General features: G+C 32.7%; 1 protein-coding gene across 1 annotated transcript in view; it reads right to left on the bottom strand.

Moving 5' to 3' along the window:
• Nucleotides 1-23,762, bottom strand: part of UTRN (utrophin) — a 674,836-nt gene that overhangs the window by 341,909 nt on the left and 309,165 nt on the right. Inside the window, exons 42-50 of the mRNA XM_044675452.1 lie at nt 21,417-21,567; nt 19,932-20,107; nt 18,487-18,622; nt 17,490-17,639; nt 14,707-14,791; nt 11,191-11,405; nt 9,166-9,283; nt 7,221-7,426; nt 3,709-3,863 (exon numbers count right to left, since the gene is read on the bottom strand). Of these exons, the coding sequence (XP_044531387.1) occupies nt 3,709-3,863; nt 7,221-7,426; nt 9,166-9,283; nt 11,191-11,405; nt 14,707-14,791; nt 17,490-17,639; nt 18,487-18,622; nt 19,932-20,107; nt 21,417-21,567 (1,392 nt within the window). The remainder of the gene's footprint in view (nt 1-3,708; nt 3,864-7,220; nt 7,427-9,165; nt 9,284-11,190; nt 11,406-14,706; nt 14,792-17,489; nt 17,640-18,486; nt 18,623-19,931; nt 20,108-21,416; nt 21,568-23,762) is intronic.

The following is a 23,762-nucleotide window of genomic DNA, read 5'->3' as shown; positions in this document are numbered from 1 at the left end:
TACACACTAGATATATAATTAATCTGTAAATTTTTAATTTACAATTCTTAATCATTTTTCTCTAGTAGAGACCATTATGCTTTATTCATGGCTATCTATTTTCTTGTAATATCTCAAAACTATTTAGAACTCTGTTAACAATAGAAGTATACCTATCATCCAGGAGAAGAGGGGACTGTTGAAGACAGATTTAATTTTGAAATTGCTTGGGGGTAATTATTATGAAGAAATATTCTGATATTCTTTCATTCAAGGTCCTTGCTTTTCTGAGAATATAAAGATTCATGATAAAATATGGAATAGAGATTCTTAAGAAAAAAAAGAGCATAGAGGAAAAAGTGTCTGCGAAGATATTTCACAAAATTCTGGATCATTCAAATTATCAAGTTAATACATAGTTTGGGAAGACATTTGAGAAAAGACAAGAGTTTTGAATGTTTTAGTGGTTAAATGGGTAAACTCTCAACTACCTAAATATCATATAACCAGAAATACTCCGTGTATTTAGGATTCCTAAGGATTACATATAAGTCTATGGAATTTTTTCCCCAAACTTAAGATGGAAGGGAGGTGAGGTAGCAGGGAAGGAGGCAAGGAGGGCTAATGGGGAGAAAGGGGAAAAAGAAGGGAAGGAAAGAGAAAGAGAAAGAGAAAAAGAGAGAGAGAGAGAGAGAGAGAGAGAGAGAGAGAGAGAGAGAGAGATGGAGAGGCAGAAAAAAAAAAGACAAGTCTTATCTATTAAAAAATCTTCAACCAAGGCTATTGGAGAGTTCTCACATCTGCCTCCAAAAAAAAATATGTCTTTTTAAAAATAAGTACAAGTTTTTAAAAGATTGCTCATGAGAAAGTAGTTGTTTTCAGCATTATCAACAACTGAGTGAAACTGAGTGTTGTTCCTCCCTGCTATGATACATGAAAGATTACCTTTGAGTATAATCCATTTTTAATTGCCTACTCCATCTAACCCAACTATTGCTGTAGGCAGTCTTAAAATATTTAAAAAGCAAAGGGGAAAAAATTAGAAGTCTTAAATAAAGCAGGTCATATACTAACTCCTAAGTGATCAATTTTTCAAGTTTGGTTTTTTTTTCCCCTTTTAGATTACAATACAACTGGTGTCATTATGTGGGAAAGAAAGTACCCTATTTCTTTGCTAAAAAGGGCATCCTGCCATTCTTTTTCCTCTTAGTCATGGGTTCCAGGTCATATATGCAAGCTCATTGTCATATCCAATAGGTATAACATCAAAGTAGACCTTTCCTTCTGTGAGTCACAGAAAACTCAATATTATACATATTTCTTCTAAAAATCACATATGAAACATAGCATTTGTCCTGAATTTCTTTCTTGCACACTCAATGTCTTTGAAGATAGCATGTGAATCAAGTTTAGACCTTTCAATGTGCCCTATAACTCTGGGCAGCTAGGTGGCATAGTGGATAGAGTGCCACGCTTGGAGTCAGAAAGACTTATCCCAGTGAATTCAAATTTGGGCTCAGGGATTTACTGACTATGTGACCCTAGAGAAGTCACTTAACCCTATTTGCCATAATTCCTCATCTGTAAAATGAGCTGGAAAAGGAAATAGTAAACCATTCAGTGTCTTTGCCAAGAAAACTCCAAAGGGAATTGAGAAGAGTTGGACTTGAACAAAAAACAACTCAATAGCAACAAAAACTCTTATCTACAGAATCTCTACAGAAGAGTGGTAAGGGGTAGGCAAAGGAGGTTAAGTGGCTTGCCCAAGGTCAAACAAGTAGGAAGTATCCAAAGTCAGATTTGAACTCTGAACCTCCCATCTCTCTCTAAACCTGGTTCTCGATCCACTGAGTCACCTACCTGCCCCACTAAAGTTGTTTTATATATTGTTTGAAGTAATATAAGTTTATTTAATGAACTTTCATATCCTGGCTATCATTTCTAAATTATTGGCTATGCTTTAACAATGTGATTATGTCTTATAAGGGAGACAAATATTAACCACCCTAACTGAATGCAGAAAATTAATTCTGAAATCAAATAACTTTAAAGGAAATTGCATTATGCATCTAGAAGTCTGTTTTGGGGGCTGGTGGGGGACAGACTAATTTCATTTAGTGACATTTTGAGTCATTCTTAGAACCAAGAAACAAGTAAATGCTTTTGAATGATGATGAATATAAATAATACATTTTAAACTTATGCTAAAGGCTGCTTGTGATTCTTCAAACCCTAGGTATTCAATGAGGTGGAAAAAAGAGTTTTCTCACAGATAAGATGCCCAAGGAAGGAAGGAAAGAAAGAAAGGAAGAAAGGAAGGAAGAAACAAAGGAAAGAAGAATCTCCTAGCTTTATCTGAGAAGTGCATGACAGAGGCAGCAACATCGCACAGTGCATAGAATGCCAGTCCTGGAGTCAGGAGGACCTGGGTTCCAATCTGGCATCAGCCACTTCTTAGCTATGTGACCCTGAGCAAGACATTTAACCACAACTGCCTGGCCTTGCCGTTCTTCTGTTTTAGAATAATTACTAAGAGAAAAGGTAAGGTTTTATTATTTTTTAAAAATACATTATACTAAATAAAGCATTTTCTTTACATATGAAGAAATTTTAATTTAGAATGGCATGCTCACAGTGTACAGATAATGAATTGTGACTCAAGCCCACCTCTCGGCTGGCTTTCTATAGTAGGACATGATTACTTATTCAGTGGGGTGAGGAGGTTGAGGGGATGTGCACTGACTTCACTGGTAAAGGGAAATGATGTTAAGGAAACTCTGCCAGTCAAGATCAATTAATATGCATCTATTCATATAGAACATCTAAGAAGATCAAAGCCATAGGAAAATGTTTTGAACAAAGTTTACAGAGAAAATACAAAAAAAGAAAGGATAAAAAAGTAGAATGAATAACAGGCTTCAAAAATTGTTTAAGGAGAAATTCCACAGCAGATGCTAGTTTGATGCATATAAGGCAAAAAACCACTCTAAAAAGAAGATCTAAACATAATATTAATTCAGTTTGCTGTGAAAAGGTACAAAAAAATTGTAAACTCCAGGAGGACATGTATACTCTCTTCTTTTTAAATCATGCCTATTAGTTTGTGTGTGTGTGTGTGTGTGTGTGTGTGTGTGTGTGTGTGTGTGTGTGTATGAGAGAGAGAGAGAGAGACACAGACAGACAGACAGACAGACAGACAGACAGACAGAGTGAGAACCACTGAATGGGATGAGAGTTCCAGAAAGCACTGGCTATTTCCTTTCTACATTTTTATCACCAGCAACTCTAACACGGTGCTTGGGATATGGTAGGCATTCAAAAGATGCTTACTGATTGACTTCTTAATAACAAAGATTTATTGAAAGATTAAGTCATCGATAAATGGTTGCATGGAGACATTTAGATGGCTCAGTGGATAGAGCTTTAGGTTTGAAGTCAAAAAATGTGTGATCTGTGTAACACTGATTGTGTGACCCCAAACAAGTCTCAACTTCATTTGGCTTAATACACTGAAGAAGGAAATGGTAAACCACTCCAATATCTTTTTGCCAACTAAACTCCATAGAGGGGGGTCAAAAAGATTTGGACACAACCAAATGAATGAACAACAACAAAATGGTTGCATAGACCTCTGATGGTTAAATCTTTAGAATCATTTCTTTAAGAAATACCATAAAATTATCCTTGAGATTGACTTTGCATTATTAACCAATAAAGTCTTTAAATTACCTTTGATTTAGGTTAATCCAAGAAGCATTCAAATGGTCGTAGGTTTCTTTCACCTTCCTTGTATCATCCCCACTATAGTCTCGAAGCAGCTTCTTCAACAAATTACTGAAGGCTGCCATTGTAACTTCACCTTTATTCAACTCTTGAATTAGCATCTAAAACAGAATTTCAAAAAAAATACCATTAGTGGAATCAGAGAACAACAAAATAAAAGATTATTGAAATATCTTATACTGATTTTCTCATACCCCGAATACACTGTGAGTTCTATCAGTGATTGACATAGACTGTAAAATACTATAAATATTAGTAAAACAAAAATAATAAAAAATAGTTATATATTAATCTAATTTCCATAGTCATATATTTTTAAATAAGTCTAACATCTTCTAGTTTTGAATTTTTTTAACTGAAGGGAAAAAAATAAAAGCATCTAGAAACAAAGAATTACATTCTGAGGCAAATGCATCAATAATGCATAGATATAGTACTTGTAGAGAGTAGTACATAGTACATAGAGTACCATAAAAGATTCACCAATAATAAAAGCAACAATGAGAGCAATCTCCCTGCTTACTACCAGGAAAATATTAAGAAAAACTGTTTAGTACATTTAGCAACTCTATTTAATATTAATAATTTAGTATTTCTATTCCCAAGCTTTATATAATAAGAAAGTATTGGGCAAAAGAGGAAGCAAATAAAGAAGTTTGTGGCAGAGATAAATCACCTAGATGCTGGTATTTATCCAACACCTTAGGACATGAAAGCATTTTACATTCATTAGGTGATTTGGTCTTCTCTGTAGTCCTTTAAGCTAAGAAAGGCAAGTACAATACAGATGTAGAGACTGGAAACTAGAAAGAAAAATCTACTTGCCAAAAATCACATGGCTTATAAGTGGCCAATTCAAAACCAGGCATTTTCAGTCCACTGATCTTTTTTCTAAACCAATAGTTTCAGGAAAGGGCATCTGGGTGGCACAGTGGACAGAGCCAAGCCTGGAATCATGAAGACCTGAGTTCAAATCCAGGTTCATACACTTACTAACTTCTGCAGCCCTGGGCAAGTCACTTAAGTCTATTGGTCTTTTTCCCTCATCCATAAAATGTGCTTTAAAAGGAAATGGCAAACCATTCCTGTATCTTTGCCAAGAAAGCCCCAAATGGGGTCACAGAGAGTCTGACATGAGATAATGTCAATGAGATAAATGAAAACCAAAAAGTTTTGTTACTTTTTTATACCCATCAAACAATGAGCTTTTGACTGAGGAAGATAGGTGTGTATGTCATTAAATATATTTGAAATTAAAATATCTTACTATTATAATGAAAACTGTTGTCTTGACCTCACAGACACCCAGAAAGGGTGTTGGACACTCTTGGTTACCCAAACCACACATTGAAAACTTGCCACATTGCACTATAGCACAAGTGAGTTCAGACCACCCTAAAGCAGATGTGCTAGAGGCAGCTTAAATGTGTTCAATTTTCAGTATGACGGTTTACACATTGTAAAATCAACAAATGCTAGAAATCGGGGGTTGATTTATTGTTCTGCTAACAATTTAGATTTCAGGCAGTGATGTAGAAAAACATTAATACTACAGTGTATTCTTTTTGCAAGGATTAATTATTATTAAACATTTACCAGCAGCCTACAGCTTCAAATATTCACCCAGACTTCTAAAAGTCCTTTAATTATTTCTATACACAATTCCCAAGAAGATATAAACAAATACATGTGCAAAATAGTAACAATAGCCATTTTATATCTCCCTATAATATTGTAGAAGTTCAAAAATTCAATTTTAATTTTCTCTAAATGATCATCAATTGTAGTAGCCAGTAGCTCACAATAGTACAACAAAGTGTGGTTTACATTAAAAAAAAGTAAATATTGTCTTTAGACAAAGCAGTTTACCTCAAATGACCACTAAATAATTTTAATCTATTTTTTCATTTGAGTGCCTGAGATAACAGGATGATACACCCTAAATTTAAAAAAAAAAACAACTCCAAAGAATATAAATAAAAGTAATACTGCTCAAAATAAAAATGTTTCAGATGAGTAGGTATATACAAAATTTAAAGAATTATTTATGCCTTAACAATTATATTGGGGGAGGGGGCGCAACTAGGGGGCTCAGAGGATGGAGAGCCAGGCCAGAGAGACCTGGGGGTCTTGGGTTCAAATCTGACCTCAAATCACTTAACCTCCATTGCTTAGAATTTACCACTCTTCTGCCTTGGAACCAACACACAGTATTTATTCTAAGATGGAAGGTAAACATTTAAAAAACACAATTATATCCAATCGTCAGTTCTCAACATATAGGTATAAGAAAGGAGATAATTTAATAAATTTTAGCATTCTTACATCATGTTTGGGGGAAATGAGGATTTTTTTAAAAATCATTTCCCTCAGGTTCGCTGTTTCTAATTTTTTTAAAAATAATCTTACAAAATAAATGTTTGGGAAAACATACTGTTCAATACTAATCAGTTCAGAGCCAAGTATATTTATGATCTGCCACTAGAGTTATCAAACCAGCGGTCATCAAATAGGCTCTGAGATTTAGCAAAATACTGATGATAAACTAAAAGACACAAACTGGGAACAGACTTTTCTTCCTCTATCTTTTAAATCAATCAATAAACAACAATTAAGTACTAATTCTGTGCCAGGCACTGCACTAAACAATGGGGATACAAAAAAAGCAAAATCTTTTAAAAATCATAGATTTATTTCCATTCCTCTCTATTGTAATTTGCATGTCAAATAAAGACAATATAAACAAAATAACCCTACTGATGATTAGAATATACTACCTAAATTACATTAATTATACTTATTATCCAACATAATAATATTAATCCTACTTCACAATTTAAGTATCCAGGCACTACAATCTTTTTGAGATATTTAGAGAAAATGGGGAAAAAGAAAAGTTAAGGTAGCTATTTACTACAGGTTTGAGAAACAGAATGTTAGTCAATATAGGAATATTAGGGAAATATAGAAAACTAGAAACAATGGAGGGAAATACATCTCTTTCTTTTGTCACAATTGATAAAAAATAAACTAATCATCAAAATACTTTTAAAAGGTAGAATTATGCTCCTTTTTTTAAAGATGAAAAAACTGATGATGAAAATGGTTAGTCCATGATCATACATAAATCTGTTAAATGTGAGAGACAGGTATAGAACACAGATCTCCATGTTTTTCAAATCTAGTGCATGAAATGGTGGCTAAATTATTATAGTGAGGTTTTTTAACTTTATACATCTTTGTCATTAATTCACCAAACCAATCCTATAAACGGCTTTTTTTGGATGTATGTATAAATTTCCATATTTTGGATCTATCTATCTTATATACAATGAAAATTCAGTGTACAGATTTTTTTTTAAATATTAGAATTCTAAATAGGGAAAGACTTTATAGGAAACCAATAAAATGAAACTCCACTGAAAAAAATGAAATGCAAACAATCTGATAAATCCTACTTTGTTCTCAGAAAGCTGTCTGATCAGTGGTTCCTTTGGGGCCTTTAGGACAGTGTGTACTTTGGCTTCATGCTGTCTAATAAGCTCTTCGGTTTCTTCCCTCAGATCATTCCACTGTTCACTGTCAACAAGCATGTCTTGGAGCTGTTGCTGTCGTACATCCACACCATGCTGAGTACTGTCCCACTGGTTTTTGACCTTCTCTACTGTGGGAAGCAATGCAAGAAGTTAGACCTTAAAAAGTTAACATTAATTGAGAATCAGGGATAAACTGATTGATGTTTCTAATATGAATGTCTGATAAAACAAAGATTTGTAGATTCACTCCAAGAGAATGAACCAACATGCCAATAGACTTAAAATGTAAGAAATATTCCAAAAGATTTAGAGGGACAGAATAGGCTCTTAACTGTTGAAAATATAAATTTAAAATTAGAAGGTAACAGTACCCATCATAGAGACCACCAAAAATACAACCATCAATTCTATGCTAAGTTAAACCAAAAATCAGTGGATTTTTTAAAAGTTGTGTGCCTATTAAAAAACACCACTAACTGGTTTTAGAGGCAATAGGGAAAGGCTGCATTTGTGAGTTTTACAAATGAAGCACTGAGAAAACATATAAGGTAGTCACTCGGCTCAGATCTTGAAAGAGGTGATGACAGTAGATGAGATGAGACAAATCAGAAGGGAGTTTCAGGTGGACCTTTAAGCTAGACAAAAGTACAAAGGACAACAGTATAGATAGGTAACAGAAAAGCACATACAGTTTGGATAAAGCAGAAGGGTAATATTAAGGAACAATCAAAAACTATGTTGTTGCAGCATTCTATAGACCAATGGAATATAAGACAAAAAGAAAATGGTGTTAATCCTGCCACATGATAAATGATAAAACTGCTCATCTCCTAGGGATACAATGATTCTTTGAGGGCAAAAGGATTTATTTGCTAAATTAACTTTTCCAATTAACTTATTGCTACCTTAAGCCACAATCTTAATATACCTTTTAAAACAATTTACTCCAATCCCATCAGTGAAATGAGGCTCAATAGTAATGCACTTTTGTATGTCCCTGACTTTATTCTCTTGGTTGCTTAAAAATAAATGTGAATAAGATAAATCCCAAATGTAAGTAATTGTGATCTCTAATAATCAAACAAAAATTTAATTTTCATAAAAGAAAATCATGCCTGCTTTAATTCAGTGTGCTTTAATATTAAAGAATTAAAAATTATAAGTACATAAGTACTGTTTCCATACTGATCTAGCTCACAACTATTCTAATGTTGAAGAGATGAGAGTTGCTAAAGAAGAATCCATTAAGTTGAGACAATCTGGTAATGAATCTCTTCAAATAAAGCTGTCTTATAACTAGAAAAACAGCACCATGCTTTCCATCAACAGCACCATACTCAGAGTTCACCATGATATATGAGCAAAAGAAATGCTTCTGACCAATAAATTTATACATTTGTAAAAATAAGGATTCATATATTTCTTTGTGCCAACGGATTTTGGTCTTTTAAATTTAGTTTGTTGTAAGATCCTTTGCCAAATTGTGAAAGTTCAAAAGAAGAATAAGAGTTTGAAATCTTCTTGTAGAGCTTAAATGACACTAGTTCACTTCTTATGACCTGATAGAACATCCGAGGTGGACTTGGGATGAGTTTTCAGTATATAAGCTCCCTCCCCCAGGAACACACCAAGAATTCATAGAAGTAAGAGTGATCTGATATTTGATACTGAGTGAAATAAATACTCATAAAAAGAAAAACCTGCAGTCTTAATTTTAAGTACAAAACTAAAATATGAATTCAAAAAAGAAATATGCTGTATTTAGATATGTATATACTTAAACATAAGTATATTTAGATGTGTATATGTATGCATCATGATTAACAAAGGAAAGAGGACAATAACAAGTAGCATTTAAGAGACTTACATTTTTCTGTGATTGCAGTTCTTATGTCTGAACTGGAAGTTTTATTTTTCAAATTCTGAGCCAAAGTAAAAACATAATCCAGTTGAGGGTGGCGTTGCTCTAAATCAGCCTTTGTAATCTAACAAAAAAAATTCACATTATGTTTTTATAGTGATAAGCATTAGGAAACAATGGAAAGAATGCTAACCTCAAAGATCAGCAAGACAAGGATTCATTCAAGTCACCTCTGACTTAAACTGGTTATATAGTCCTACAGAGGTCAGTTGAATACTCATTGCTCTAGGAAATTGCCAGCATACCATTTCCTCACTTAGAAGTTGCCTGCACCAAGAACTATTGGTAGAGAGTAACTATCCCTAGTCCTATATATTATAATTGAACACAAATCTTAAATTTAATAAAAAAAAACACTCTAATGAATCTAAGGATTTTTTTTACAGAAAGAGATGCATCTACTTATCTACATCCAGATGTGTGTTTAAAATGAGTTTTCCAGAGCTTGATAAAGAAAAATCAACAACAAAACCAACAAGCTTGACCACGCACTATATAGTTGATTAAAGAGTTCAAGAATACACTAAACTGCAGATAATTATATCTACGATAAACCACTGCAACAGACGCTTTTGTACAATTTAATATTGATGAAGTACCTTGATTTTGTACCATATAAAACTGATTAGCAGCACTTAAAGAGAATGAAATCAGTAAGTATTTGTGTTAAAAGAATAAAATACACACAGAAACACAAACACAGAGACACACACACACATACATATACACACACCAGGGGTGTAGAGTATAAGTTTTTAACAATAGCTGGCAAGGAGATTAGGTTAATATTGGATGGGGTAAGATGTATTCCAACATAGACAAACTCAGTACAAAAAACTCCCATTTTTTAAATATTAGCCTCTTTGACTTTGAATGACCATATTCAACATCCAGTAAGGTCCTGTTTTTACTGCAGCCAGAACACTTATATCTACAAATTGTTTTATTTTTCATTTGTATCCAATTTTTAATGACTCCATTTGGAGTTTTCTTGGAAAACGGTGGTTTGCCATTTGCTTCTCTTCTTCAGCTCATTTCTATAGGTAAGGAAACTGAAGCAAACAGGGTTAAATGACTCGTCTAGGGTTGCATGGGCTAGTATCTAAGAGGAGATATGAACTACTGAGGCAAAAAGGGTTAAATGACTAACCTAGATTCACACAGCTAGTATCTAAGAAGAAATATGAACGCGGGTTTTCCTGACTCAAGGCCCAGCACTTAATCCACTGTGCCAATTAACTATCCCATGTCTAGTTAATAGAGATTAAAAACTAAATTTTTTAATTGAGATTAAGGAATGTGTCATATTTATGTTTATATCAACAAGCTACCTTCAACCTTGCAAACAAGTGCCTTAATGGATGTTAGCTGAGTTTATCCATCCACTAATAAATAGGTATTCCTTCCACATTGCAACACTACCCAACATGGTATTGATATACAATGGGTCGGCATAAAAAATTAAATAGGAATTTGGGAGGAGTTTTGTGGAAGCTTCAGATGATACACAAAGTCCAGAAGATGACACAGAAAAAATTTAGAAACTCAGAAATGCATTAAATGTATTTTTAACATTGTATAGTCACTTTTATTTCTTATTATCATAAATATATTAAATTTCTCTTTTGAAGTTAAAAATAAGTAAAAAGTTAAAAGTTTATGAAAAGACAAAACCAAAAAAATTTTATCATCTTCCAGATTGCAGGGGTGCCCTGCCCCTAATCCCTGGATACCTTGAAGGGATATCTGAATTAGTAGATTAATCAATAGGCTGAATTTAAAACATAATTGGGTAAAATTAGGTCTTATGCAAAACAATTATTTCAAGTGGGAAAATTTCTATTCTCTTGTACTGAAAGCTTTCTGAACTCCATAATCCCACAGTTGATACAATAAAAGAGAAGAACTTTTTTTAGGTCAGTCTAATACGTTTTTATGATTTGGGAATTTAACTTCACACTATATGCTTACTTTCATACGTTCGATTGTCTGTTTGATTTCTTCTGCATTCCCAACGGTAACAATGTTGGACTTGAGCATTTGGTCAATCAATACCAGCCAGTCGGCTAGTTCAGTGGTAGTTTTATCCAGATCAGCAGGTACTGAAAGTTCCAAAGATGGCTGTGTCTGGACAGGAACTTCTGAGGTGGATGATACTAGCACCACCTTTTGGACAGCAGGATAAGCTGAAAAGAAATGCAAATAAATCAGTAGGAGATTTTGCTGATGGCCTTTTATTTTTATCTTTTAAGTGAAAAGTTGAAATTTTTATAAAACAAATCTCCATTTTATAAACTTGTCACCACCTAATCCTTCAATAGTTCAAGTTCGAACCCTCCTATTTATTACAATAGCAAAGAGTGGTTTGCCATTTCCTTCTCTTCTCCAGTTCATGTTACAGATAAAGAAACTCAGGAAAACCAGATTAAATTACTTGTACAGAGTAACACTACTAATTAGTGTCTGAGGACAGATTTTTAACTCAGGTTATCTTGGGAGTAGGGGGATGTAATTTTTACTCATGAAAAAATTTATTTCGATGACTTCTGATGTAGGATTTGAGGAAGAAAATAATTTTGTACAAGTCATGCAGTCTAAGAAAAAGATAAGCTATTTCTGAGGAACAATATGATTTATGGAAATCAGCATTAGTGGGAAAATCAGAAGCTCTGAATTTATTCCCAGCTCCAACATTTTTGTTATACAATTGATATATATTTTTCTTAACATTAAAAAACATACAGATTCCAAAGGTGGTCTTTACTAAAAAATCATAAAATCTATAAAGAAAATAAAATAAATTATGATAACATAATGACTTCATCTAAAAGAGAATACATTGCAGATCTGTGATAGCATCCCCAGTGATTTTTAACTTTTTTAGCAGAAATCTATTACACACACACACACACACACACACACACACACACACACACACACACACACACACACACCCTACCTTCGAGGTCATTAATAAAAAAAGGAAACAAAAATACTGAAAAAATCATGCATATTCAAGCATGCAATATATGTTTTTAAATCTATTCTTCACCCTAAACCTCTCTGTCAGACAGGGTACTATGTTTCATCATTTGTACACTGAAATCATCAATAGTTACTCAATGAATCATACTTCTACAGCTATCAGAGGTGGTTGTCTTTATGGTATGACTTTTATTGTATAACTTGTTGCCTTGATTTTGCTCATTTCAATCTTCATCAGTTTATGTTCTTCTAATATTTACTTGCTCATATGATGATGCATAAAAAAGTGGCATGTAAACATGTAAAATTTTAGGTTTTCCATTTTTTTCTTCTCCAAAACTGGTTTAATAATAGAAGTGTTACATTGCTAGCAGGCAAGTTCTGAGGAAAGTATTTCATTACTGCCAAAACACTATGTAAATATAAGTTGCTATTTTAACAATCAAATTTTTAATTGTAGCTTGCATCAATATTTTAAGTTACGGCTCAATATATATAATATAAACAGCAAAAAACAATGAGGATGAAAGACCACAAGAATTTTATTAGAAATCATATTTTACTCTATCAGCACAAATCCCATTAAGTTATTGCTTTTTCAAAAATTTCTTTTAATTACCTATCATTTATGAACTTAGGGAAAAAAGTATTCTCCCATACAGCCTATTAACTTTAGATTCCTGGAAAACAACAGACTCAGTTATGGAGTGAATCACTTCATACATCCTAAGTTCAGGTTGATGGTAGGTGCTTAAAGTTTAATCTATTACAAAGCCCACGAAAAATGTTGGCAGTTGAACTCTTTACCATGTTCTATCTTTAATTCTTTGAAATTAAAATGTAGGAGAAAATAATACATCAGAAATCAAATATTGCATAGTGGGCCAGGCTTGGATTCATAATGAAATAAGTCAAAATGATATCACTGACACACACTTATAAAAATGGTCAAATCACTTAATCTCTCACAGTGACCAAGACAATAGAAGCTCTTCCCAATAGGTGGAGTCCATCTTACTCATAAGATCATAGATCTTGCTCAGCAGAAATCTAGTCCAAGCTCTTCATTTTACTAATAAAGGGAGGATAAGGATGATTAAGTGACAAAAAAGCCATATAGGTAGTTAAGTGTCAGAAAAGGAAACAGAATCCAAGGTGTTCTCAATTCAGAATAGGTGATCCTCCCCCACTGTCCTAGACTGGCTCCAAAATGTTGGAGATAATTTCTAAAGTAATAAAATCATACGTCTCTTTCCTAAATATAAGCCCATACCTTGAAAAGAAGAATATACATATTTAATGATATGAAAATAATAGAAAATATCTCTACTGAAAACATTAACAAGTGAAAAATGTACAAGCATGATTGAAGATGATTGAAAAGTGGCCGATTTCAAGTCTTTCTTGCAAGAACTGAACATCTACCCAAAAAAATGAATATATTCCTTGAAGGGAAGAAGTATGCCTTTTAATTCTTTTGCATCTCTGACAATACTCAAAACCATTCTACTAATGAATTAGAAGCAATTTGTTGTGAATTAACATGTTTGCTAGAAAAGTAAGAGTTTTTTTTTCCCCTAGGTTCAGTATTGATATAATTAGCTGTGTAATCTTCATCAAATGACTGAGCTTCCCTAGGAGCTAGTTTACACATCTGAAAAACTAAAGGGTTATATATATTAAATGATCATTATGTGTCCTTATAGCTATAAGGCAATAAGAGTCTAAGGCAGAAGATACTTAGAGAAGTACTCTAGCATAAAGAACATACTGTTGGATTAAAGAATTATTAAGATCCAGATATAACACAAACTAACTGGTCTTAGTTGATTCAGTTGTAAAAGGGAGATGATAATAAAGGTTTTGGAAGATTCAAATGAGGTTATGTATTTTACAAACATTAAGGTATTTTATAAATGTGGGTCATTATGGCCATTATTATTTTATATTTAAGTGCATCTCTCTATCTTGTGTGTTCATTGGCTTAGTGAAAAATAAAATGTTAGATAAAAAATAAAACAGACCAGATTCATAGAAACAATTTCATAAAAGTGATGGTATACAGGCTGATATTCTGAAGAGGGGATGCACTGGTGACTAAAGAATAGCTCAGCGGCTGGTCAACTATAACATTCTCATTTCAGTAATCAGAATAATTTTCGTAGGGATCATTCATAATGTATTGTCAGTATGTTGTTTAGGGTAGTGTCATGAAAATGTCAATATGTAACATGAGAAGCTCTCATCCAGGTAATCCTAATGCTATTATTAACTATTCTATTCTAATAGTCTTCACTTAATAGATAATATTTTTAAAGAAGACTTGTTTGCTAAACTCCAAAAAAGGAAAAAAAAACCTTTATAATTATACTTTTTTAATGAATGGAAAAAATTACATTTTATTTGTTCATAGAAGAATTTGACTTAATAAAGAAATAATTTAAAAGATTAAGCATCATATAAAATGAAACAAAACTAAGGATCGAGTGTTCTCTTACTCACCAGAGAGCTTGGGGTGCATCACAGGACATGGTGCCGAAACATCTAATTCTGTTTCCCTCAGGGTGCTAGGGACTTCTCTGTATATCTGTAACAACACAAACAAACACACACACACACACACACACACACACACACACACACACACACACACACAGAAGAATAGGAGAAAATATCATCCAACCAATGAAGATAGTTTTTGTTACATTATGCTTGAGCTGAATGTTTAATTATTTTAACTAGCATATTAAAAAACTGTACATATTGTTCATACATATCACTTAAAGTCATCAGGAGATGGTTAAACCCAGAGAGATCTATGACTATTGAAGTAGCTGTTGTCTCCTTTAGTGAAGAAATAGCCGATTTGTAACTCATCTTGTATTATTCCTTTTCATACTCCATTACATATATACTTTAAGATTCTCAATTAGCTAAATAGAAAGAGGAGCTTATACACTAAAAAAATGTCTTATAGATGAAAATAATTCATAATAAAAATAAATCCTGTTGCCAAAAATGCATCATTTTCATTTAACTTTATTATCAATAGCTAATGGGCATCTATGCATAACTTAAATAAAAACTGTTCTACAGGAGAGTAGGAGTGAAGAAATATTGCATTATTCTAAGCATAATAATGGAGAGGATAGAAAGATAGGAATGGTTGGGCTACTTGAGATTTTGCTGTATGGTTTTGTTCTGGGTGATTTGTTTGATGTACCTTAGATTGTCCCTTCGATATGGAAATAGTATCTACCACCCAGCACTACTTTGCAAATCAAGTGAATCACCATGCATTATATATTATTCAAAACAAATCATTGTCACTATGGATATGATTAACTGTATATTAGTTCCCTTTCCCAAATTTTTGGATTAGATAATAGTAGCAAAGGCAAAAAGAATACTTAGGATGGAAAAAAGGTATCTGAGAAAAACATTAGATAAATAGTTCAGATTACAACAAATTATGGGCAAGATGTGAAAAGCAGAAATAAATACAAATAGAGCAAGTGAGGAGGACAGTGTCCATAATAAAGGGAACAATAGTCCAACCATAAAGACTACATTTAGAGTTTCAGTCCTAGAGGCATCATTTTAGGAACTGTATAAATAAGCTGAAACAAAGGATCAAACAACCTTAAAAGCCACTGATTTAAAGCCTTCCATTTTAAAAATGAAGAAACTTTGACATACAAAATCAAATTAACCTTCACAAATTTACCCACAGAAGACGAAAAAGGATGAGGAGAAGACATGAAATTAAATAATAAGAACGATGTGAATAAACAAAGATATTTATTTTGGGTAAGAACAAACTTTAGTCAGGGAGAAGGGACAAGAAGGAGAAAATGGTAAAAGAAGGGAAAGAGAGAAGGAAAGAAAGAGGGAAAGGGGATGGAGAAGGAACCAGGATAGATGGAAGAGAAAAGAAAATGAAGGGAGGAGGACAAGAGGATGGGGAAAGAGAAGGATAGAAAAAGGGAAAGTAGGGGGCAGCTGGGTAGCTCAGTGGATTGAGAGCCAGGCCTAGAGCGGAAGGTCCTAGGTTCAAATCTGGCCTCAGACACTTCCCAGCCGTGTGACCCTGGGCAAGTCACTTGACCCCCATTGCCTACCCTTACCAGTCTTCTGCCTTGGAGCCAATACGCAGTATTGTCTCCAAGATGGAAGGTAAGGGTTTAAAAAAAAAAGAAAAGAAAAAGGGAAAGTAAAAGGAAATTAAGCAAGGAAAGGGGGCAAAGGTAAATGGAAGAGAAAATGAAGACAGTAGAAGAGAATAAACAAACATTTATTAAGTGTTTACCATGATCTAGGCATTGTGCTAAACATCTTACAAATATCTCATTTGAACCTCACAAAATTCCTGAAAGGCAGGTACTACTAGTAATCCCATTTTGCAGTTAAGAAAAATAATGCAGAGTTTAAGTGACTTGCTCAGGATCCTACAGCTATTAGAAGTCTGAGGCCAGGTTTGAATGAATATGTTTCCCTAACTTGAATACCAGCACAATTCCGCTTAATGGCCACCTGACAAGTCTTAAGTGGGATTATCACTGTGAAGATGACCAAGATTTGTATAGTTTATTCAGAAGGCAAAACTAGATTCACTGGTTAGACACTTCAGAAGGAAAGACTAACCCAGAATAAGGAAAAACTTCACAATAGTTTCAGAGTCCAAAATTGGAAAGGCAAGTCCTAAGAGGTAGTGGGACAGGATTTCTCCAAATAAATATTAAAAACCCGCTTGCTAGAGACATTGTAAAGGGCCTGGCTTTTATATTATATGATTTTCTGATTCTCATGTGATGTCCAAGTGGTTTTATACATGAAGTTATATTTGTTCTGAATGCTTTTTAAGAGAGTTATTACTTTGAAAAGATAAATTCAAGTCAGTTACTCATAGTTTGTTTCAGGCAACAATGAGTATCCATTATTTAATCTACTTCATAACATCCAAATCTATTATGCAAAACAAAACACTCAACAAATGAACATTTTTCTTTTTCTATTTATCCCTACTAATTTTAAGAGAATCAAATAAATATTATATTATATTCAGTGAATATAATATGAACTCAAAAAAAGAAAAAAGAGTGGCTACTCTTAAGGTTTTGGGGTTTTGTTTTTTTTCTTTTGGGGGGGCAGTGCTTTTTATTTATTTTTTTATCCTTAAGGTTTTTTTTAAAAGATTGATTATAAGATATCATTTCTTTTAAAAATCATATCATATCATCAAATATTTATTAGGAACTACAATGTCCAGAGCTTTTCAGGCATACCTTATTCCACTTCATATTAAGAGTTCTTAAATTTTCAGAAATGTGATCTCTTTCTTGAAGATTCAAGCTGTTAACTAAAAGAATCTCAGGTTCACTTCTGTTCAACCACTTGAGATTTTCCTCTTGTAATTCTATCTGCTGGGTTAAGTCCTAAAGGGGGCAGAAGAGAGCTTTGGTTAAAACCTAGCCACATAAGCAGAAGTAGAATAACTAAAAAATCTTCATCTTTAAAATCAGGGGTTTTGCATTTAACAAGTTCATTCATAAGCACACTACACTCTGATAGGAAATAATAGTAACTAGTCCTGAAAATAATTTATTGTAGATGGAAGTTCTTTACATGGGAAATAATCTCTAGTAAAAAAAAAAAGCAACACATATAATTAATGTACATAGAAATGTACTTAGCAAATATAATATAGGAAAATATAATACCTCCGGTTTTCCTCTATACTTCTTTTAAGATTAATTTGGCCCAAATCCAGATAAAAGTATTTCAAGGACAGAACTATATATAAAGCAGCAGTTAAGAATCAAACAGTAATAATGCAAGGGTAATTAATATGCCCATGACATGGCTAAAAACTGCCAGGAGTTATTAGGTATGTAACTCAATCATTTATAAATTTCTTATACAATTCAATGCATATAGTTCTTTAGGAAGCAGGATCTTAAAAACACAGAAAGATCATGTCTAGGACACAAACTATTACATGATACAAAATATCAAGAGTTGGCTTTGACTACTGAAAAGGTAACATAAGGCTAAACATTCTTATACTAACAAAACTTTCTGAAAGTACGGCATCAAATTTTCTTTTCCTTCAGATCTAACTTAAACACTTTTCAAAAAGTCTCTTTAAAATGTGTTTTAATGGTTTATGTTTACCTCCAATTAGTAGAATAACTTTTCATACCTTTTGTCTAACCACAATTTTTCCATTGTTGCATTTAAAGGCCAAATGGGTATAAAAAGAAAGAAAAATATATAACTAGCCTTTAGTTGTTGGATGCTATCTTCATTCTCACATGAAGGTGTCTTTTCTAAGGCACTTTCAGCCTTTGATAACCAGTAACTCATTTCAGTCAGCCTTTTTCTGAATTCCAATAGCTGTTCATTTTCCCCTTTGATCCTAAAAAAAATCATTATTGAAAATTGAGTAAAATTACTACGTTTGTGGAATATTGTATGCAAATGAAATTGAGGTCATTTTTATTAACAATATTAATAGAACATTTGTTAAGTGGGTTCAAAACTAATGAATTAGTATTCTTTAATGCAGTGCCATGCATTATATGATCTTGCCCTTGTTAATTTTCTTTTCTTTTCTTTCTCAAAGCTATAAACAGCTAAATGAGCCAAGAAAAACAAGTTTTTCTTTATTTTAAACAGAGTGAATTTAAATCTATGACTTGTTATCTAATCAATAAATAATACATATCCTTTCAATATGTACAAATTAATTTTAAAATAGAAAGCAATTGTATGCATAACAATATGAGTAATGGAACTAGTTTTTTCAAAAAAGCTTAATTAAAAAGGAAAAAATGCCTGAGGCATTGAAAGGAAGAGATTTGCCTATGATGGTTATACAGTCAGTATTTTACTAGAGGAGGGATGTGAACTAAAGTCTAATTGCAAGGATGACTTTCTAACCACTGTGTGAACACGTCTCACATAAACCACAGGCACACAAAAATTGCATTTTTATTAATTCTGTTATGATGGGAAATGAATTATATTTAATTCTGCAGATAAAGTACTTGAATTTATATAGCCTATATGTGTTTTTATTTATTTACATAAAGTGCCTGAATTGCCAAAAACCATCATAAAACAACAATGTACTTCCTATTCTGAAAGAGGGATCGCCCGAGTATTTTAAGACATTTTATTATTCATTGTAATATACTAAGATCTTTATAAGAGTATAAGATCTCTTTGAGTCTAAATTGATCCACCATGAAATACTCATTAATGAGCTAACATAACATTTCCTAGGAAAAATATTATTAGGTAGGCATAAATTGTAATGGGCTGACCAGTCTTTGAACATTTATTAGTAAACAATATATTCTTCAGTTCAGTCATTTTTCATTTGTATCTGACTCTTCATGACTCAGTTTGAGGTTTTGTTGACAGAGATATGGGAGTAGCTTGCCATTTCCTTCTGTACCTCATTTTATCCATGAGGAAATGAGGCACATAGGACTTGGGCCCTGTTCTCCAATCATGACATAACAAAATACTATTAAAAATACCTAAACAAAAAAATAATCAGATCATTACATTCACGGGGAAAGGTAGCATATGTAGGTCTAAAATTAATGTCAGAAAATTTATTAACAACAAAGGAAAAGATCAACTTAAACTCCTTCATTTATTCTCTAAAAGGTTTTTGCACAGAATGTAATTCTGAAGAGCCCCTATTTCTGAAATACCTTTGCTGTCTATCCATCACTTCTGTCATAATTGAGTTCCAACGTTTATTGAGTCCTGCCAGCTTGTCTTGCAAGAAGCTTCCATCTGCAGTAGAGAGTTTCTGGATAATACCTTCTCCAGTTTGGTTTAGTGATGAAAAACTAGGCCGATGGCTGCTAACTCCCTCTTCAAGTTCCTGCCACAGATGGAAATGGCAAGATAAATCCTAAAGTTAGATTAAACTATTTCAAAATTCTCAACACACCTGAGTATTACAGTATTCATTTAAATGCTGCAGAAGCCTATTCATGGAAAAATCAACATACAAAAAAACCATTCTCATTAGTTAGCTCTGAAAAGCAGAAAATTTCAAAATAAAGAATAAATATACTTTTATAGCAAATTAAGTTTTTATTCATTTTATTAAATCAAAATAAAGAAGGGAAAATAACCAATATAAAATGGGGAATTTTAAAAAGAGTTACATGAGAAATTAATCACAATTAATAAAAAAAAGAATTGCTTCTATTTTTCCAAACCTGCTTATTTTTCTTGAATTACTTCCTAATCACACCTATGATCTTTGTTCTTTTGACTATTTATATTGATACAATATCAATGAATTATAAATATAATGATTTAAAAAGCATAAGAAACTTTTTAAAAATTTTATTTAATTTCTGGTTCAAATTTCTTAAGAATTCTTAAGGGAAGTGAGAAAGTACAGAAGGTAATGGAAGAACATAAAGACATGTTTATGACTAAGCAAAAACACAGGTGAAGATAACCAAAAGCAAAAAATAAAAATATATATGCATATATTTCCTCTTATTGCCTTTAGAATTATAAGCATTTGCCAAACATTTAAAGAATCTAATTTTACTTTTACAAACAATATTAAGTTAAAATTTCATTTCCTATCATTGTGAAAAAGACTATTTCAAGCAAAAATGACTTTGCTGGCATTTAGTTTTTCTTGGTCTTACTTTGTAAATTAAAGGACTATATATCAAGAATATTTTCTTTCATGATTAGAGAAAATACCAACAAACTTTAAAGTGAAGCCCTTAAATGTTTAAATCCATAAAATACAAAGGAGTGAAACCTTTTAAAGTATTAATTAAAGTAACTTCCCAGGCAAAATAATAAAAAAACTTTGGGACCTAAATTTGGTAAACAAAAATATCTTGATGTAGCCATGAGAGCTCCCACTTTTAATAATATTATTATGTGGAGAAAGCTCTATTTCAAAAGTCATTCCCATCCTAACACCTCTCTCCTGTTTAAAAAAAAAAAGTTTTAAAATTGCTCATTTTAAATTTGTGTAACTAATGAAAAAACTACAAATTGCTATCTACACATGATCAGAAATATTTTTCATGAATAAAAGACCAAAACAACTTGCATGCTGGCAAAATCTCATTTTTAAGTGATTGCATCAAGTACCACTAAAAATAAGGGAAGAATCTGACTGGCAAATCCTGCTCTGATAAAACAGCCCCTACCTGCTGATGTATCCGGGCCTTCTCTATATCCAGGCCGCCATCCGCAGTTTGTGAATCAGCCAGTAACTGCTCAGCTTCTGCTACCCACTGGGTGAGATCATTCAGGTCACAATGGAAGTGCCTCCATTCTTCCACAGCCCTATCAAAACAACTTTTAGGGAATAAATAAAAAAAAGTGGTGGGTATTTTTTTCCCCAAAGCAACACACTGGAACATTTTGGTTTCTATAACAAGTTGTCGTGAACTGTTACTTTTTGACTAAAAGCTTTAAAAGATTTGATTTCTCTAATTAAAAATTAATTTCACTGCATTGTGCATAAATATTTCATTCTTGAAAGGATTTCTCATTGTTCTGGATCAATATCTTACAACAAAGAAAAGTTCTTTTATTTCTAATTAGGAAATTCAAATACTTTTTAAACTTCTAGTCAAAAAGTCACAATTCATAAAAACTTGTTCTATGAACCAAAATGTTCCAAAGTATCATAATTGATAGTTACTTCAGAAAGTCTGGTCCCAAACTATAAATTTCATGTAATACTTTCATACAATTTATACATCGGAGAAAGCTCACTATTGCTTCATATTGTTAATTTTTCCAAATTATCTTTAGCTCAGGAAAACAAGGTTGATTAATTACAATCATACTGATCTAATGAACTTCAAGCACTTCAAGTTTTTGAAATGGGATCACTTGTATGGAATCAATTGACTTGGTTAACCCATAAAACTATGTAATGTCAGGTGTATTTTGAAAAATTAAACAACTTAGTTATAAAGGTAAGAAAGAACAAAGCTTAATCTATGTTAGCAAGGAAAACATCACAAGGAAATACTTCCCACTGATTCCAACCATGTTCCCTCCCTCAATTTTATATCTTCATTTATTTTTACAAAAAATTCCACCAGGTGATAAAATGGGGGTGGAGGGGAAAGAATGGTCCATCAAACAAAGTACAAGCATAGGTAATGGTTACCCTGTGGAAACATTCACTAAAATATATGAAAATGTTAATGGACCCATCTGGCTGCAATAATGGAAATAAATATAATGATTTCAGTTTCTGAACTCTTTTCTGGTGAAACCAACATTTATTTACTCTGCAGTTGTGTAGTGAGTCTTCTAAAACACTTCTTTTGTAACTGAAAAGAAATGAAATCCTTTTATTGTCTGGTGACTTGCATGATTAAAATTCCCAGATACCCAAATTCTGCACTATATAAAAATCCCAACTGTTCCCATACCTAAAAAGTCCTAATTACGATCATGAATCTGTTAAGGTTCATAACATAGCAATAATAGGAACGTTATTTAGGTCATTACACAGAGAAAGGCATATTTAGCTTTAATTACCCTGTACTATAAAAGAGAGATTAGTAGAAATGCTAGTACTTTGGCATGTTCAGAGAGCCTTAGTTATATATATATATATATATATATATACAATGCAAAAAAGCTTTAATGGACTAAGATTATAAAACTGTATTGAGTTAGTTAACTAGCATATTATTAACCTGTCCTATTAAAATTTATATTAGTCAGTGCTATAGAAACTAAGAAAAATAACCAGATTCAGTGTACATCTGTTCAAGGTTCTGGCCTTGCCTCCAATACATACTAGCTGTAAGAATCTAAACAAGTCACTTAACCTCTCGATATCCCAAAGAAACTGTCTACAACAATAATTTATAGATGGCTTGGGGCTTTTCTTATGAGTAACTCTCAACAATATGAAGACACAGTCCAGACAATTTAAAGAAAAAGTAATCCCTTCTCCTATCCCATGACTATGGCTCCAAGATTCTTTAATTCTCTTCTTCCATGACAAATTTCTAATATATGCAAACTGTCACTAAGTAGTCAGAGTAGCAAGAACTATAATAGTCAGTATAAAATAACTAATAGAATTACCCAGGAAGCAAAGAAGAAAAGGAACTGAGAGCACCTACTCCATCACAATTGTTAATGAAAACATGTGTAAAATACTAAATTCTGGGAAACCAAACTTGAAAGCAAGGCATTACTATTAGGCAGTTAAGACATAGGGGAAAAAGCAACCACAGTGGTCACTCTATAACTGGAGATCATGGATGCGGGTTGTAATCAAGCATCAGACATTCCTATTCATATGACCTTAAAGAAGATACCTCACCAAGAAAGCTTTATTTTACTAAGCAAGTTAAAAAAAACAACTGCTTGAACACATGGGCTGATGCGGATATTATTGGGGATGTAGACACTAAACGATAACTCTAGTCCAACTATCAATAATATGGAATTAGGTCTTGATCAATGATACATGTAAAACCCAGTGGAATTGTGCATCGGCTAAGGTGGGTTAGGGG

This window comes from Gracilinanus agilis, chromosome 4 (assembly GCF_016433145.1).
Source record: "Gracilinanus agilis isolate LMUSP501 chromosome 4, AgileGrace, whole genome shotgun sequence".
Taxonomy (NCBI): Eukaryota; Metazoa; Chordata; class Mammalia; order Didelphimorphia; family Didelphidae; genus Gracilinanus; species Gracilinanus agilis.
Note: the sequence above shows the minus strand (reverse complement) of the source record. Positions and strands in the feature narration are given on the sequence as shown.